Raw genomic sequence first — 20,342 nt, forward strand, 5'->3', positions numbered from 1 at the left:
ACCCTGGGCATCTCGGGCAGAATGAAATATCGAAAGGTTTTTAATAAAGCATTCATACGAATAACCATTACCATAGCAGAATAAGAAAGTAGTTTTGAGTAATCTGACAGAAATCAAGCACATGGGTTTTTAACTAGAGTAAAATACATGTGATGTTTTCCTCTCTGCCCCAAGCAAAAGAGATTAAATGAAAGAAATAAAGAAAAGAGGTCAGAGAAATACTCAGACTTTCAGCCCTTTAATTGGTTCTCTGGATATGGATGGATCACATTAGTGACTCATCTCCTTAATGAGTCTCTCTCTGAATTTCAGGGATCCTATGTCCGAACTCTAAAATATTACACTCTGTTACTCCAGAGTTTTTGTGGTAAAGCCTCACTTTGTGGTAAAGCCTCACTTCTCCAACTAACTCTGCAGACTGAGATTGAGATATAAATTCTTCTTAATAAAATACATCTAAGCTTGTGTAAGTACTCCCAAAGGAGATAGCAGAAAGAGAACGAGTGAGAGCGCACAAGGATTTCCAGCTTTGTAGGAAAGACTTCCTGTGGTCAGGGCGCTGATGTGGAAATACAGAGCAGAGAAAAAAGAGTGCTAGTACTGAATGTACTGGATTTCCGGTCTTCCAAATTTGCTGATATGGATAAGATACAGTGTATGTGCATGCACACGCCAGTTCCCACCCCCCACTGGGAGACTGCCTGACATCACGGAGTCACAGTTTGCTTCTGAGGCCAGTGCCATTAAAAATCACAGCTTTATTTTCAACTGATTAACTTGGTATTTGGCTTGCCCAAATACTCCAAGTGTTAATTCAAGCAGATCTTTCAGTGCTTCCCAAACCACTTTACTCCAAACTGTAACTGTAATTCATATGCCAGAAGCATTTTGACTTGCAGGCATTTGTCTGTAAGGGATCTTATGCTGTCTAATGAAGAGGAAATGAGAGCAGGAGTGAAAAATATGAATAGCCTTACATTCAGATCATAAGTACTCCTCTCTACCCCTTCCTCTCAAGTTATTCAGGGATACCTGTTCACATACAATGAGAAACTAAATTACTGGCCTCTTATTTTTTGAAGACTGGTAACCAAGTGGACTCCACATTTTCAACTATTATCATAACCCAAATGTATTTAAACATTCAAAAACTATTTCAGTTCTGTGCTATAGAGATTTTCTCCACCAAATTGCTGTGAGTTAAATCCTGGAAACACTAAAATTTGATCCAAGTGGAAAATGAGCTGCCTCTGGGTTTACTCTGTTAAGTGATCCAAAGGCAACTTCAGATTTCCATTTCAATCATTTCTTAATTCTGACTATTAAATAATAAGTAATGTCTCATTGTTCCCAGGATTTTTTAAAGAACTACCCTGAACTGCTTGCATTTCTTCTTAATACTATTATTTTTAAATGTATACTGTTTTCCTAAATTTATAAACATGCAGACTTTCCATAACTATGGAGTTTGCCCAAAAGGTTATACTTTCTGCTTTGGGTTTATGATGATTTTCTGAGTCATCTTTAATTACCTATTGTCTGGCTAAGAACAAGCATATGCACAGCTAAAGCCTGCACAATCAGTTTAAATCTTACATTTCTCTCAGACGCTTTCAAAATCTGCTGACAAATCAACAGTTCAGTCATATTCCTGAAACTGGAGAATATTATATATTTCATTTCCTAAAATGTTTCAGTGGGTAAACTAAAGATTTACACATTTTACTGGGTAAAGATGGCAAAAAATAGACCATTGCTGAACAAAATGAATGAACAGCAGGGAAAAATCCAGTTGCCTAAACAAGTAACTGAATTTAAAAAAAAAAATCAAACACCAATATCAAAACAACTCAAAAAGAAAGCTGAAGAAATTTGTCCAAAAGTATGTACACAGTAGTAATGATATGGCAGCTATGATGAACATCTTAAGAAAAATGTCCCCAATGTATAAAGCACAGGGGCCCCCTGCAAGCACCTACAAAAATCCAAAGATTCTGGTTCAGGTCATCCCAGTAGCCTAGGAATCCGCACAGGATGGATTAATAATCACCCTTTACCAGCTTGGGACAGAAGTACTCTTAATTAACTAAATTTCCACCAAGCAATGAGCTGGCATTTCCAACCTGGGGTTATTCCCTGCAACCACTTGAAAAGGTTCTTTCTGACCAAAACTGAATTACCTTTCACTGGAAGAGCTTTCAGCCTCCAGCTCAAGGCCTGAAGAACAGTCTAGTGGTGTGTTAACGCCAAAGAGTTAGAGCAGGGAATAGTAACATAAAACCTACAAACAGGGAAACATTCTTGGAATATGTCAGGAATAAAAGAATTTGGGGAAAAGGAGTGGAAGATTGTAGAAGACACCCAAATTGCAAAGAGGTTAACTACAGAACAGTTCTCAAGATGAGAAAATCGTGGAAAATAAAAAACTGAAATACCAGAAGAAAAACTTTTAAAATAGGCCACATACATTCATGTATGCTGAGAGATCACTTGCAATTGCAATATTAGGAGAACTGGCTGCAATCAGTTTAAAATGATTATCTCCTATCCCTGGAGCTCTAGCTGAAAACAGTTAATCTGATTCCAAAATTATAAAAGAGAAATGGATGAGTCTACAAATTACAAGCCTCCCAAGAAGAACCTACCTAAATAATCACAGACCCACACTGGAAACTCCATGATGGAAACAAAGCACAGAGAATTTGTAGAAAATCATAGTAAACTCAATCTAGTACAAAATGACATTTTTTTTTTAATCTATAAGGGGAGATTCCTCCCCTGCACTTCTCAAATACATTCAGCAAACACAGAAGCCAGGGTCCTATCTTCTTGGGGTGAGTGGCAACTGTACTCAGCCAGAGAGTTGGTTGTTTCAAATCCCTTCCTTCTCTTCCAACCCTTCTTCTCTTCCAAGTTGTGGTTGGTATACTTTTCTCATTGCCTATAATGATGACCTTCCAAAGGAAATGGGAGGATACAGTAGTGAGTTGCATTCCAAACGCTGAACAGTAGCTACAGCGCAGGCTTCAGTTCTGGCCTGTGTCTGGTGACATGCTAGTCATTAACACCAACCCACTGAGAAAAGAATTTGAACACAGTGCCCCACATATGGTCAAGTTCTGCCCAGCGAACGTGGCAGGGGAACTCATCTGGGAGCTATTAGGAACAGAATTACTGTGTTTTTAAGCACTGGTGTTTTAACTGATTTCACAAAATCTGAAAGTACAAAGTGTTCTAGAACCAGAAGGAATCTCCAACATCATCTGGTTCAAACCTTCATGTTATGAACCAGACTTCCAGTTCCCATAGCGCCAGGCCTTGGAAGTAGTGCCATCCTCCTTCTTCCTCCATCCCTTTCTTTGGAATGGCCAGCGAACCTCTCTGACCTGAAACAGTCGGCTGCCTGCGTGTAGAAACCTGTTTGCTCTGATCCCACTCAGATGACACCAGGTGATCTGTGGGGCACAGAGACAACCATCGCTGGAATGACAACCATTCTCTTTTGCTTGGATCCACAGACCCATGCTTTGGCTAGCTGGACTTCTTTCCATTGCCTGGGCACTGGATTTGAAGCCTTGGTCTTGGTCTCTCCTGGGTTGTCAGTATTAACTACTTCCCCCAACCCCATAGCAAAGATATTGGAACACTGCTGCTATGTGAACTGGGGTCCTCAGCAGCCTCGTCTGCAAAATGGGCATAAAACCAATATACTGTCTAGGATACTTTATAGGGTTATGATGAGCAAAAATTAGCATTTTGTAAACAATGGCAATATTAAAATTAATATGTGATTATTATTACAAATCTCAGTAAGAAAGCAAGCTATGATAAATGTGAGATTTGAGAGGAACATCTGCAGAGTGGTCCTGAACACGGAGGCCACTGCCTACCCCTGCTCCAAGGACATACCAGTCTTGCTTTGTTCCTCTGCCACCATCTCAACCCATTGACTTTCTGGGCAAATACTGTCTGCCTCAGCGATTCCTGAGGAAATAGAGGTGTATGCTTTACAACAAAGATAGAAAAGTCATTATCTCCTATACATTGGTTCTAGCAACCACAGAGCTACTCTGCCAGATGATTTCTGATGGATTAGTCCCATAAAGTCACTGCTCCTGAAAGAGCTACCAGGTGAAAAGACAAGACAGAGAAGGTAGAGAAACAAAGACCAGGAAGAGAAACTAATGAACACAATCAACAAATGGAGAAAGACTGGCAGACCTGAGGGATGTCCTGAAGTCTCCATGTCACTCTGCTTTGGGCCAACCTGTTCATCAGCCGTGGGCACAGGGACACACACAGCTGCCTCCCTGCATACACTCTGAGGATCCAGCACACTCCTCCTGGACGTGCTGGATCCAGGCCTTGCTGTGCTCACGGTGCCTCCTCATTCTCACAAGATATGGATCTGAGGGGAAAGTGAGACTACTGATTTTTTTTTTTCCCCAGTCAGTTGTGAACTGCTGAATTTTATTATTTCAAATCTGTCTTGAAAGGAGCCCTGATACTGGCTTGGGATGCTCACAGATACCTGTGACAGGGATGCTTCATCACCTTCACTGGGGAGCCCTGAGCAGTACACTGTAGGGAGGAGGGCACACCCCATGCTACCCAGTCATGCTGACCAAGGTCCCAGACATATCAAGCAAGGTCCAGCCAGCCCCTTGTAACTAGGGATTCAGTTGGCTTCACACTTTGTGCCAATGGTTTGTAAAAAGATGTGACACGTTTCTTCCAAATGCCCAAGAAATAATTCATCCATGAGCTGCCAGAGCACATTTCACATGAAGCATGAGAAATTCCAGGAGCTGAGGGATAAAGACCTCAATCACAGGCTAATACGAGCCAGACACAGGTATCTAAAGAATGTTAGGAAGTATCATCCACAGCCTGCATCTCCATTGTCATTACTCTGATTATTCCTATCTCACTTCACAGTTGGCCACATGCTGCTGGACAGGGTCACTGCCTGGCTCTTCCCTGGTGTGCAAGGCACACAGACCAATAAAGGGCTAGGAGAGCTGAGCCAGTGGCACTGGAGAGACGTGAGCTGCAAGTCACGACCCTCCTCAATTTAAGCCACATTAAAAAAAAATTATGCCACATAAACAGATGGGAACTCACACCTCACATACAGGGATGTGGCCCAAGAAAAGCCCCAGAACTTGTCACATCCTTCCTTCTCTGCTCCCCATCCTTCTCCCCACACTGCCCCCACAAACACCCAATCCTATTAGCGATTATTGGAGTGGAGTCAGTATGGAATGGAATGAGAAGGACTGGTTAATGTGGTTGGAGAATCCAGCTCACTGGATAAAAGCCATCCATCTAGACCTCTCCCATTAAATGAAAATTTGTAAGAGGAAACAAGGAATTCGTTTTAAGGCTGAGGGTTTGGAATCCCAGGATAGAGAAATTCAAACAAACAAATATCTGCAGTGGGCCCTGTCCTTTCTACATCCCTGCTCTATCAGCTTCCACACTGTGGAGTTCCTGATTCCCCAGAGGATTAAAAAATATTCTCTTGGTCATTGGAAGAAAACCATTTCTGTTGGCTCTATAAAAAGGCAGCTATGATATCTCTGAGAAGGCAGCTCCTCATTCCACCCTGCTAAAAGATAATTGATCCAAAACACACACATTAGAAAATTCAAACTGCTGCTTTGGTTTCTATTATAATGTCCAAATAAAAAGTCACTGGCTCTCTCATTCCCTCATACAACCTTCTCCTTCCAGCCTTTCTCTGACATCCACCAGATGATTCCCAACAAGCTATGGTCAGAAATGATGGCGCCATGCAAGCAGAGAGTCTCCATCAGTGATTTGCTCAGAAATGCCAAGTGCTATTAGGAAGTTCCTTTTCAAGCTGTGTAATTTATCCAGTGAAGAAGCATATCCTTCCCTTTGAACTTGCACATTACCCAGTTGAGTAAATCAGAAACAGCTTCTCCCCAGATAGCACCCTGAGTTTATAGCTCATCTCTATGAAAAATCTTTATCAGTGATGATAATAATAATTGTGATGCTGAGTGGTCTGTTTCTCCACATATTTGTAACAATACCAATCTCTACAACCTCTCTTCATAAGACTTCAAGATTTGCCTGTTTCACAATTTGTCAGGATCTCTCCTCCATCTGGCCTAAGAAGAAACTATTCTCATAAACAACAGACACTGGTCAACAAAGCTGTAGGTGCATATAAGATGCAGTCTTCTGGCTGGGGCACCTACGAGATAGCCCCCGTCAAGTCAACATCTTCGAAAAGAAAACCAGTATCTCATAGGAAAAAACTAAGTCAAACAGTATTGTGTATAATTAGTTAAAAATACTAGACCAAGCAATCTGTGATCTATCGAGCCATATGACTCCACATTTGCTTCTTTGAAACACTCTATTTCTGGGAGTCCATGCTGCAGCCCATCAGTTTGGAAAAAGTGTGTCTTCCTTCTTAAATGGAAAGCCCACAAAATAACAATGATTTTTCCAGTTAATATTTATGACCAGAAACAGCATGAAGCCTCACCTCCCTCGTGCGGAAGAAAGGAAACTGATCTGTACTTACACACCCCAAACTGTCCTAAGGCAGGGAGGTGCCTGACTGTACCACTAAGTAAATAAAGGAGATGCCAAGGGTCACCCCCTGTTACAGTGTCACCCAGATTATGATATGTCCCAGGGTGGTCACTCTCCAGCAACATAAAACTCTGCTCAGTGCTGGCAGTGTTCTGCTCATGATAAACATTCCAGACTGAGAACTAAGGCAGAATAACAGATTAGAAATTATAGGATCCAAGTTCAAGGGCCTTGCTCTATCAGCCTGCCATATAATGGAGATCCTTGTTTTAGACTAAGAGAAAGAACTTCCTTGGATCTCTGGAAAGAAACTATCTTCTATTAGCTCAGACTCAAAGGCTGCTATGGATGTATATGAGAAGGCCTCTTAGTAGCTGCTTCACCTGGAAAAGCTCCTGAGTTTTTGTTTCCTCATCCATAAAATGCAAACAAGGAGAATAGCCCGCCTACCACCCCAGGCTGCTCTGAACGCAGTGAGTTGGTGTGTGAGAAAGCACTTGCTCTACAACTTATGCATCTCTGTACAGGACAGGGCACACCTGCAGGGATGCTTTGAATTCAACTCAAAACCCAGAGGCTTTGCTAAACACTGCAGTGGATTCTAAGTTAAGCATGCCCTAGCTTTTTCTGGCAAAAAGCCATCACCTTGTGGGAAAGATGAGAGGTGGATAACAAATCTCTGTGTGGTTAAAAGCAAAAGGAAAAATAAGTAGGACACATCTGGATGGTAGGATGAAAAAAGGATCATTTTAAGCTTCAAATATAAATATATGTATTTGTAAACATTATTATAAATTCACATGTATATTTCATCTTATATATTATACATAATACATGTATATAATACAGTGCATGTTAGGTGTGCATATATGACATATGATATACAAAGTATAATATATATATATATATATACCTATACCTCTGTATGTGTGTATGTGTGTGCGTGTATACACATATGGATGTAGAGTGACTTCCACAGGAGAACACTGGAAGCATCCCTGTGTGGGAAAGATCCTCAGAGGTGGAGGCAATAGTATAGGGACACGTACAAAGATGCAGCTGGAGAGCACAAGTCATATTCAATGGTCAGTTTCCTCTGGCTGAAATTTGGCAACAATCCAAATCTCTTCTTCTCCATGAGCATGAGCCATGAGGTTAGATTTCTGAAGGGAAATATTAGGGCTGAAAGGAGAATGAGAGGAAGTCCTAAGCACCTCCCTAGAATAGCATCCGTGGCTTGCTTTTCTTGGCTGGATAGTATATGCTATGTGGATAAGAGGGGACCAGGATTCACTCAATAGCCTAAGACACGTTGGGATAGACAGTTTGAAGGCCTTCAGAAGCCTGGAATCCCATTATAAACGTGACAAGCAGTAAGCACAGTAAAGTGCTTACTACCATCCAGGCACTGTTACCAGAGCTTTATATGTATTAACAGTTGATCCATGTAACAGCCCTATTATCATCATCCCCTTCCCCAAGTAATAAGTGGCTCCCAGCTGTTACATTGTTGAGTGAGGATTCGCCCCCAGAAAATCAAATGGCAGAACCCACATTCTCAACCACTACAGGTGGTAAGTCCTATGAAGTAGTGCCTTCAGCATAATAACTAAGCAGAACGTGAATCTCTCCCATTGCTCTACACTCACAACACCCACAGTCCTTACTACCCATCTGCATGTTCATTTGGGCACTACTCAGCTTTTTAGCTAAAATGCATACACGTGAGTTCTTTCACCAAAATAAGTCCATGATCTCCGAAGGACAAGACATAGAAGTGTATCTTGTAGATATTCCACAATATAGACCACAGGAAAGATTCTCACTCTGTAAGTGGATAAGAAGCTAGGCTGAGAAGTAACAAATAGGAATTTTAATATCAATTTTGCCTCTTATCAGGACTGTGGGCAAATTACTAACATTCTTGAACTTTCTTTTCCTCATCTATAAAATAAATATAATAATAGAAGCAACTCTTAAAGCTTAGCACAGTGCCTGTCAAAGAGTAAGCATTCAGTAAATGCTAGCTATTATTAATAACCATTCATTCTTCCTGAAAGAAATACTGTCATGATTGAGTAGCCCCCTCTTAATGATTCACACCCTCCATCAGTGAGAGGTATAGTTTACCTCTCTCCAGATGAGCATCTTCAGCAAAGGTTGGCATCAGAATCTCTAACCAACTGAGCTGCTACAGATCTCAAAGAGAAAGAAGGTGCCCTTGGGGTCTCTAGAAATGGGGAGGGTGCGTAGTAGAATGGAGAAGAATACTGGCATTTGGTAGATTGGGTGGCCAGAATATAAAATGTCTCCAAATATTCAGAACTGCCCCATACAATGAATAATTTTCCCTGCTCAAAATAACAATAGCACTGCTATTGAAAAACTAGAGCCCTTCTTGGAAAAATATTTGTGTATGAGGGACAGCAGGTAACATCAGTCCTGTAAACTGGTCAATGAGTTGAGGGATCCCAAATCAATTAGGAAATCAATACCTCCTTATGGTTTCAGGTGGTTCTGCACAGATGGGAATCTGGTTGGCAAAGGCCAGGGTGTCATGCAAGGCCTTGCGGACTTCCTGCAGCTCGCCCAGAGACAGCCTGCCCACTAGGGTGGTCAGGTCATAGCCCTGCCATGGGAGAAGCTGCTCCTGCTCTTCTATTTCCCTTCTCAGCTGTTGATCTTTTGCTTCCAGCACAGACATTCTTGCTTGGAGAGCTTCGATTTCTTTCTGTAGAGAATGGAGAAACCAGATTTTATAAATTAACCCTGCTCATGGCAAACTGCTCTGCTGATAATGAGTCCTTTAAATGAGAGTCGGCCATATGTACAAGAGCCCCTTCTAAGGCAGGCAGATTTTTGGAGGTTTGTTGAAGTAGAAAAATCACGCCAATTTTATATTTCTGATTAGTTGGCGTAAGGAAAGATATTCCCTCCCAAGTATTCAATAATTATGGGGGGTGAGCCAGGAATTTGACTTGGAAGAACCAAGCAAATATATTAATAACTTACTCCATTTGAGCCAGAAGAGCTACAATATAGAGTCGCAAATGTCATATGTTTGAGGTATGAACTAAGTAGGTTACACAGGTCACAGACCGAAAAAGAAAAGGGAACAATCCTTGGTTGGTCTGTCCCCAAACGTGAAAATGTAGTATGTAGAGAAAGATTTAAAAAAATCACAGTTTGCTAAGTCTACAAGATTGAAGGAGCAATGGGATGCTGCAGATAGTGTTATGCAGTCTAAAGTTCATAAAAATATTAAATAAATTCAATTTCCACTAATATAGCAGACCAAAATCCAAAGAATCTATAGAGTATCATCCAATCTTGAGGTCAAAGGATAAAACAAACAGTAGGTTATTGAGTGAATGCCCATTGTGTGCACGATGCTAGAGCAGATAAGCACCTCACTGCCTGTAGCACTCTGAATTTAAAATGAGACTCTTTCAATCACCACACTCCCATGTCCCATGCATTGGTTTCTGGCTAATAAGAGCAGAGCTCTGATCCTGGGTGTCTCCCCATCTCTTATCTGTGGTCGCTCAAATCCAAGTACAGATCACCTACCTATAACTTCTACCTCCTGACCCCACTTCCAGTTTGAGCTGAGGGTAGAGACTTAGTTGGTTGGTACTGAAGATCCACCCCTGAGATGCTCCAAGAAGATAATGTCTCCCATTGGTTTATCGTTACAATATCATTGGCATTGTTTCCCAACTAACCTCCCATCCTCCACCTCTACCCGTATCCTATTGTTTTCTTTCTTTGTAACTGTGGAAAATGCATGTAACATGAAATTCACCATCTTAATCATTTTTAATGCCAGTCCCATGGCATTAAGTACATTCATATTGCTGTGCAACCATTGGCACCATCCGTCCAAGACCTCTTCATCTTATAAACCAAAACTCCAGATCCCCATTTACCCCATCCTTCCCCCAACCCCTGGCAACTGCCATTCTACTTTCTGTCTCTCTGAATCCCTAGGAACTTCATATAAGTGGAAGCATAGTATTTGCCTTTTTGTGACTGGCTTATTTCACTCAGTATAATGTCCTTAAGGTTCTTCCAAGTTGCACCATGTGTCAGAATTTCCTTCCTTCTTAAGTTTGTATAGCACTCCATTGTGTGGATGGACTACATGTGGTTTATCCATTCATCTGTAGATGGACACTTGGGTTGCTTCCACTTTCGGCTGTTGTGAAAAATGTTGTTTTGAACATCACTTTGAGGTCCTTATTTCAATTCTTTTGAATATATACCCAGAAGTGGAATTGCTTGATTGCATGATGATTCTATTTTTAACATTGTGAAGACCCACCGTGCTTTTTCACAGTGGTCCAGCACCCAATTCTTAACACAGAAGTCAAAGTGATTCTTTAAAACGTGGTCAGAATATGTTGCTGCTTTGCTTAAAACCTTCCAATGGCCACATTGCAGTCAGACAGAAGCCCGAGTGCTTATAAAGGTGTGCAAGGTCCTCCAAGACGTTTCTCCTTGACTTTGTCCTCTACTATTCTCCCCTACCCTGGCCTGCTGGCTGCACTATGAATATGTGAGGCACATCCCCACTGCAGGCCTTCATGTGGCTGCTCCCTTGGCTTCCATCTCACTGCACAACGGGTTGATCTTAGCTTATGCATTATAGCTCTTACCACCCTACAACATAGTAAGGACGTAACTTGGGAATTAATTATGTTTGCCATTTCTTATCTATCTCCCCATGCCCACCTCTACTAGAACATCAACTTCACAGAAATCCTAAGCATTTCAAACAGTATCTGGAATTATAAGAGGCATTCAAACACCTGCTGAATAAATGAATATTCACGTTCCCCCAGAGTTCTGCTGAGAACATCCTCCTCAAACACTAAGAATCCCAGGCTGAAACTATTTTCTGTACATTCTGACATCATAAGGAATTATGCAGGCTACTGAAAAATATTGTAAATATTTTTCGAATATTGTTAATATTGTAAATATGAAATATTGTTCAAAACCAAAAGCCAGATTTCACATTTTCAGCTAGCCAAAGTGATGTGGAGAACAAAAGCAAAAGACATATAAGAAAAATAATCAAATTTCCTTTGCAGTCCACTGACAAGTACTTGAGACAGGCAGGAATGACCTTCCTCCAGGAACTCAACTGCCTCAATGTGAATACTTTGCTAGAGGCAAAAAGCAACCCCAGCTTGACATTAACTTGACTTCCAGGATTCTGTAAGTCTTCTTTAACATATAAAAATCCCTTCAGAAACTTCCTTTACCTCTACCCCCCAACAAAGATATATATTATTAATCATCCTCCAAACATATGGCCCACTGATATACATCTGAAAGGTTTCATGACTAAGAATTTACTAGACAGCAGTAAATGACTCCTCAAGGTCCTAGAAACCTTGCTTCCATATTTCTTAGAGACTTACACTCTCCCCAAACCCCTTCCAACTTAAAAGCATATAATCAGTCACTCCTCAAACCCAATGAGGCTCTTTCTGCCCATGGGTCCTGTCTCCATGCTTTAATTTTTTTGCACCTTTTTGCACCAAAGACATCTCAAGATTTCTTTCTTGACCCTTCGCTCCTGAACCCCATACATCACAACACAAACTTTTAGGACGATACTCACTGAATATAGAAGTATTCAGTTTACTGGAGAATATTTTCAAGTTGTGATGGCTTTTGCCACCTTGCTGTTATGGGGACTTGGATGGGCAAGCTCAGGTAATAAGAATACTCTGAACCAGGGGGTAGGGATGGGAGGGCAGTCCAAGAACTCATCCAAGCCCATAAAACAGTCTAAACTCACTCCATTGTTTAGAACCTAAACCAAGATTTGCACTCAGGTGTTCAAGACCCATCCTCTTCCTGGAAGTCACGTTGTCTTCCATAGATGCTGCCTTGTTACCCTCCATTCCTGTCTCGAGCCCCTAGGTTCCAGGTGGTATGGACCCAACTTCAAGGGTCCCTGCCTCAGGAAGGGGGAGTCCACTTCCAGAGCACCTGATAGCCTCCTGCCTTAACTCTGTGTTGCATCTAGACTTCTAGCCCCTGAGCGGTTCCTGGCGAACTTTTACCCACCACTCTGGGCCAATCTGGAACTTTCATGTGATATCTACTGGTTTTTCCCAGACACGCTAGCCTTGCCCAGCCCACACTTACAACTCTGCCCCCTGACAACTGCTCCTCACACTTCAACTCAATACAATTTTCCATGAAGGATTTTCACAGAACACATTTCTTCCTGCCTTTCAAAAGAACCTCATAAAGATCAAAATGATCAGAGGTGACAAATTGGCCTGGCAGACAAGGAAAGCATATTCAAAAAGTAAAGAGGAATATTGAAAATGGGCACAAACACCGCTGAGCTTTCAACCCCTCTTTGTGGAATGAGATTCCTACCAGCCCTCCAGCCAACTCCACCCATCTCTCTCTTTTGGACTTCATGGGTGGATGGCCAAAGCTCTCATTTCTCTGAGCATCCTTCCCCTGCTCACCTGCAGCTGCCGCTTCTCCTGAAGAAGCCAGTCTCGTCTGGTGATGGACACACGCAGGGTGTCCTGAGCAGTGGGCTCCCACAGCTTCGGCTCCATCCTGGGGGTGGTATGGGGGTCATCACTGCAGGCCCTTAAAGTACAATATGCATGTTAATACAGATGTGAAGAAACTGAAATCCTTGGAGCTACAAAACTGTCCAGAGAAAGAAATTTCACAAAGTGGCCACCAGCTGTTCTCATCTTTGGCGGGTCAGAGGAACTAGGTCCCTAAAGTAAGTTTCTGTTTTAATTACATTCTGTTGGGGATTTTGCTTTTACCCAAAGCCAGACTGCTATTTTTAGGCCTGCCCTGTCCCGTCCTATGGCCCCTAATCACATATACTATCTACATGCTGACACTGTCCAATGCACACCAGATTTTAAAGACTTCGAATGAAAACAAAGAGTGCAAAATATTTCTATAATTTTTATGTTTATCACATATTGGAATGATCATATTTTCGATGAACTGAGTTGCATTAAATATATTTGTAAAATTAACTTCACCTGCTTCTTCTTGCATCTACTTAGTGAGGCTACTGGATAATCTGAAATCATGTCTATGGTTTGCATTGTATTTTATTGGACAGTGCTGGCTTGATCATTCAGACAGAGCCAAATGCCAGGGGCTGGTCGTGGCTGCAGAGATTAAAAAGAGCTGTGACTGATCCACAGATTCTTGGGTCAGAGCTTCTCAGAAAAGGCTTGCTAAAAGACTGTCAAAAACCACTTAAAATCTGGCTCTGTCAGGAGCTGGCACATTTGGTCAAAGCAGTGCTGGGGGAAATGCAGCACAGGCTTGATTGAGGCTTTGCAGGGGTCTTGAAGACATTTACCCTTAACGGATGACAAATTCATCCTTAAAGTATTCAATTTCTAACTCGATGCAGTTGGACAGAAAAAAATATATACCCTAAGCAAAAATCTATGTCAAACCTATGTCAACCATTCAAGGAAACTAAGTTTCAGAAAACATCACCAACTAAAAAAGCAAATGACAAGTTGGGAAAAATATTACCAACCATGTACCATAAAAAAGGAAAAATATTTCTAATTTCAAGAGTCCTATCGAACCAAGAAGATAAAGACGAACACATCTATCAGAAATTCAAACAGGTGTGCATAGGTGGCTAAGTCGGTTAAGTGGCCAGTGGCCGACTCTTGGTTTCAGCTCAAGTCATGATGTGGTCCTGGGATCAAGCCCCACATCAGGCTCCCTGCTTGGCAGGGAGTCTGCTCAAGGATTCTCCCTCTCCCTCCCCCTGCTCATGCTCCTTCTCTCTCTCTCTCTCTCTCTCTCTCTCTCTCTTTCTCTCTCTCTAAAATGAATGAATAAGTCTTTTAAAAATCCAACCAAAGGGGCAGCCCCGGTGGCCCAGTGATTTAGCGCCACCTTCCGCCCAGGGCGTGATCCCAGAGAGCCGGGATTGAGTCCCACGTTGGGCTCCCTGCATGGAGCCTGTCTCTCTCTCTGTTTCTCTCTCTCTCTCTGTGTGTGTCTGTCATGAATAAATAAATAAAATCTTTTTTTTAAATAAAAAATAAATTAAAATCCAACCAAAGGAATTACAAAGAGTTAAGGAAAATGTTTACCATCAAAAACACTTTTCAATGCAAATCCAAACAACACAAAATATCACTTTTCACTTAAGCGGCAAATGTTTTCAGGAACCATCATTGCTTGGTGAGAGAAGGGAAAAGGAATTTAGCATAAAATACAATATAACTTCGGATCCTATATTCCCACTTCTAAGAATTCATCATATGTAAATAATTACAGATGTGCACAAAGGTTAGCTATAAAAATAACACATTTTTTAGTAGCCCCAAACTGAAAATACACAATTGTGTCCCCAAATGAGGAGCAAAGCAGTAAGCCATGGCACAGCCACACAAAGAAGGGTTATGCAGCCACTAAAATTAGGTCACCAAAGAAGATGTAACCACTGGAAAATGATCTCTATCTATTGCTATTTTTTTCAATCAGCTATTATGATAATATGTAGAATACAAAACAACTATTGTAAAAAAAATGTATATAAAATATAGGAAAACATCCACCAAAATGTTATCAGCTCTCACCTCTGGGTCATAGAATTATTTCTTTTGGCCAATTTTTTATTTTCTAAGTTTTCTATAATGAGCATATGTTATTTCTAATACTATAGTGGAAATGCTTTCTACCATATACACTAAGTAGCTATACTATTGACTTAAATAGTTTCACATAGCCAATTGTCATAGCCCTTGGACAAAATAAAGGTTGAAATAAAGGTCAAGGGCAAAGTAGGTGTCTATAGCTTCTGATAGTCTGAGGCATAAAGGACACCTGTCCCTTCCTCCCCTGGAATCTCCTTCCAGATAGCTAGAACTTGGCTGCCACATGTATTGACTTTCAGGGCTCATCAAGCAGGAACATGAAGCTTCCTGTTCTTATTTGTACAATCATATAGAGCCTCACTCCCTCCATGTTTCTCAGAAAAGAAAATGAGCAACTCATTTTTTTAGATTCCATTTATGAATGGATTTATATGGTGTCTTTCTCAGTATAACTTATTTCACTTAGCATAATACCCTCTGTCCATCCACAGTCACAAATGGCACAATGTCATTCTTTTTGATGGCTGCCTAATATTCCTGTGTGTGTGTGTACACCACATTTTTCTTAACCATTTGTGTGTTTATGGACATTTAGGCTGCTTGGCTATTGTAAATAATACTGCAATAAACATAGAGGTACATACATCTTTTCAGGTTAGTGTTCTCCTTTTCTCTGGGTAAATATCCAATGAATAAACAAACAAAAAGCAGAATCAGACCTATAAATACAAAGAATGAACTGATGGTTGCCAGAGGGGTGGGGGTGGGATGTTGGGCTAAATGGGTGAAGGAGAGAGGGAGGTACAGGCCTCTAGTTACGGAATAAGTAAGTCACAGGATACAAGACACAGCACAAAGAACACAGTCAATGATATCGTAATTGCCATGTAATAGGATGGATGGTAGCTACACTTGTGGTAAACTTAGCATAATGTATAAACTTGTCAAATCACTAAATCATACACCTGAAACTAATGTAGCATATTGTATCAGCTGTAAGAGGAAGAAGGAAGGAAGGAAGGAAGGAAGGAAGGAAGGAAGGAAGGAAGGAAGGAAGGAAGGGAGGGAGGGAATGAGTAACTCATCCTAACATCTGTGCTCTTCATCTCCTTTCACTTCCAGCCCATTTCATTCATTCATTTAGAAAAAGAAAACACTATTAAGCCCACCCATCCTGTGCTGTGGTTCGTCCCTGGTGCTAGGGACCCAGCAGTAAACAAGACTTGGTTCCTGCACAAGAGCAGGGAAGGCAAACACACCAAAAGGAAAATACAAGGTAATAGACAAATGCTCAACCCAAGGTTCAAACCAATTATTATAGGAGTTCCAAGGTAAGAGTGAGTCTCCCACTTCCTAAACCTTAACGTGGCATTTACAAATGAGTGAGCCCACCAAGCACTGCAATGAAGCAGCACTACTATTTTTAGAAACAATGGTAGAAAATATGTCACCTCAGCTCTTCTAAGTTGGGAAGCAGCAGCTACAGAAAAGGGAACCTTGCTGGTATTTTTGTGGGCCTGACACAGATTCGGGTTCTCTGAATAATCTCAAAACCACTTACTTACTGTAACAGACCTTGCAATTTAGAAATTTATTTTAAGACCTGTTACTCTGATTCATGTGTGTAAAGGCAAATCACAGTAATAATTGTAAAAAAAAATGCTTAATCTGATGATAATAAACTAGTACGAACAGAGAATTTTCTGTACACTGGACACATCACTTTTAGCACACTCACTTCTCACTACAGACCAAGGAGGAACATATTATTATCACAGTTTTGTCACTGAGGAAGCAGTGGCAGAGGAGATTCAGTGACTTGCTCTTGGCCACCAGGAGAACCAGCAGAAGAATCGAGGGGTCAGGGATGCATCCTGCTGATCCCCACTTTCTGGCCTTTCCTGGACAGTGTGCCATTTGGGCTCTTGGCAAGATTATCAGCTCCATTTCCTCCTAGTTTCTAGGCTTGTGCCACCCACACCCACAGATTAAGTCCCCTTGCTCGCTATTGAGCAGGGCCAGCTGAGAATGACAGGGAGGGAGGTGACCAGGGTTTGAGTACTAGTCCTACCTTTTTCTTGCTACGTGTCCTTGGATTTATCAAAGCTCTCTGAACCTTACCTTCCTCGTTTTTAAAATGAGGATGGTGATGAAGACAATGATGCCTTCCCTGTGTGGCTGATTATGGGGGTCACCATCAGTTCATTCACCAAATGAGCACTGTGCACCTGCTCTGTGCAGGCCCCACCCTTGCATCAGGTGTGAGGAAGGAGGCAGAGCCCCTCTAACCTCAGGGAGATGTCTGTTTGCTGTCCCTCATGTCCCCATACTTGCAGGGAACATGAGATCTGTGTGCATGTCCAGTGGACACAGTGTCCTCTCCAGGGTAATGAAGATGAAAAAGAAAATGTTTCTGAGGATCTTCACATGGATCAGAAGAGGAAGTCTCTAGAACAAAACCATCATCAGCTATTGCCATCTGTGGGAATGGGACATGCTTCCTACCTCTGGGCTCCAGGGTCTTGGCCTGTCACATAGCCATCATAGCCACTCTCTCCGGAATGAGAGCCTAAGGAAGGGAGAGACCCAGCTCACTTCGTGTGGTTCCCAGTGCTCGCACTGAGTAGGGGCTTAGCAAATATGTGTTGAATGATTTAATGAGCCCACGGCCTAGAAAATCCAGAAGTCGTTTACATTCAGCTTTCTGTTGCATTTGGATCATTTCTTTGCACTAATTTATTTCTCCATTTGCTCTGCTTATGCAAATACTAAGAGTTTCCTGAATTTCCTAAATAGATACCATCTGGGTCAGGTTGGGAGTTACTGAAGGAAATCAACATAGAATTGAAAATTAGCTACAGAGGAGCTACAGGTGCAGAACTGGGAATTCTCCATATTATTGTTAATCACATTCATTACTTAATCCATAAGAAAAGCCCCTGTGATTAACCAAAACTCCTCTCTCTGTCTCATACACTTTGACTCCAGGTGTAGAAAGCCATCCACAGATGGCTGTGTGGCAGCCCCAGGACACACTGTAGCTCCGTAATGAAGCGGGGGACAGGTTTCCATCATTGAGATGTTCAGTCATCTGAGCCATACTCCCTCTTCCTTCTATCATGTTGCTCCCTTTATATTTAATAATTCTCCATGTGTAATCCCTAATGTCAGTACAAATTAGCATTGCTGCTATAAACTAATCAGTATGTAAGATGAGCAAATCCCTCAGGGGCCAGAATTAACAACACGAGGGTTGGAATGTTAGAACAGCCCTGGGTGCCAGCAGGGACTCGGGGGTCTCTAAGATCCTGCTCTCCACCTCCCAGTTTCTTACAGGCCCCCATTTGGGGCTGCTCAGTGCTGGAAATATCCTTTGGCCTTTCTCCTTTGTCTTTTCCACTAACCATTTAAAGGAAAAACCCAATTTGTTAAGTAAGATCCTATATCACTGAAACCAGTGAGAGCATATCTCATCCCAATGACCCCCATATACCACGTGACTTTTGTGCATGTGTAGTTCAGTAATAATGAGAAAAGAATGAAATGCCCTCTGGGAATCAACATTTCCAGAGCCAGGTGGTTAATGGGTGTGTGCCTGAGATGAACCTACATCACCACCTACTCCCTAGCAGCACCCTGAGTCCCTAGAGCCTCCAGCACCCTCCTTTTGCTCTAAGGGTTGCCTTCAGAAACATGGGGAGTGAGAATGCTATAGGGCAGAGGAGAGGCCAGACAATACACCTGCTAGGACATTCCGTATCAGAATGGCTCATGGAAGTGCCCATGGTTTAGACAGTTGTACATATAACACAGAAGATTCCTTTCTCAGACAGGAATACCAGTCTTCACAATGCCAGAAAAAGTGCTATTTTGTGCCACTTCTGGAATCAAAGAATTTTAGTCAAGGGAAAAAAAAAACAACATTTACCAAGGCCAATGCTTTCATTATTACAGTTTGGAAAACTTGAGTTCAGATGACTATTTTTGACAACAAGAGCCAAGTACAGCCCTTCTGAACACCTTTACTCATTGCTGCTCCCCATGGATGACCATTCAAACAAATTTATGTCATATGACTTCTGTGCTTCCATCCCTCCCTTTTTGGGAAGATGGTGAGAAAGAAGTGGTTTGGGCCAGTCATCGAATCACTGAAGTATGGTTTAAGTCTGGAAATAGCTTCTTCATCCAACAAAGTGTCATAAATTAGTAAGGCCACTGTGATAGTACAAATCCTGTAAAAATGCCTGGCATAATTCAGATAACTGTACAGTTCTGCCTATATATATACCTATGATTTGGGTCTGAAGAGTAAAGAGAATGGAGTAAAAGTCATATTCCTTAGGAAATCTAGCAACATTGTTTTATACAGTCCTACCCCACTCAGAAATGACTGTCCTGCAAAGAGGGGCACATGAATATTTGTTTGGGTTTATAATAGCTATGCTCAACACAACTGGCTTTAGGACAGACTTCAGTTGAATTTGAGCAAAGAGGATGGCATGAGAGACCTTTATCTGGAAGATGATATTTATAACCCACTAATTCTAAAACAACTTCTGAGGAGTATTCTGTGGCTCATCCCATCTATTCTTCTCTTCTGTTCCTATCTCGAGTTGATGACAAAGGGGTCAGTAGTGGGTTTCCTGGGAGTGCAACACACGCCATCCTAGTGACATCTGACTCCTGACCTTGAGCCTCAATTCAGGTTCAGAAACATACCCTGGTGTGTTCTGGTAAGAATAGCCATTGTTACATCTTACCATAACATAGGCATCTTGTGTTATACCTCTGTAAAATGTATCTATAATAGTTACTTTCTCAACTTACACAATGTATCTCCATTCCAGGCTGTGAACTTAGAGCTAGTTGTCTCTTCCCTAAATACCATGGTGGGAAGGTCCTGACATGACAATAAAGAATCACATGTTTCAAAGGGAACAGAGGAAGACCTGGTCAGAGGAAACATGACTCAGTCCAGAAGCATCACCAACTACAAACATTTATCTCCCCTGTTCCCACCTGAAAGGAAGTATGTGAGCAGGAAATATTTGGACAGGCAAACCAGAGCTCTGCCTTGATAAGCCCCATTGGAAAACCATTGTCTATCTTTGTTTTTAAACTTTGTTATAT

General features: G+C 41.7%; 1 protein-coding gene across 3 annotated transcripts in view; it reads right to left on the reverse strand.

The window, feature by feature from the left end:
• Positions 1 to 20,342, reverse strand: part of DISC1 (DISC1 scaffold protein) — a 352,717-nt gene that overhangs the window by 223,667 nt on the left and 108,708 nt on the right. For all 3 annotated transcript variants that reach the window (XM_072755974.1, XM_072755975.1, XM_072755976.1), the window contains exons 5-6: positions 13,074 to 13,203; positions 9,069 to 9,304 (exon numbers count right to left, since the gene is read on the reverse strand). In XM_072755974.1, coding sequence (XP_072612075.1) covers positions 9,069 to 9,304; positions 13,074 to 13,203 — 366 coding nt within the window. The remainder of the gene's footprint in view (positions 1 to 9,068; positions 9,305 to 13,073; positions 13,204 to 20,342) is intronic.

The sequence above is a fragment of the Vulpes vulpes genome, chromosome 4, assembly GCF_048418805.1.
Source record: "Vulpes vulpes isolate BD-2025 chromosome 4, VulVul3, whole genome shotgun sequence".
NCBI lineage: Eukaryota > Metazoa > Chordata > Mammalia > Carnivora > Canidae > Vulpes > Vulpes vulpes.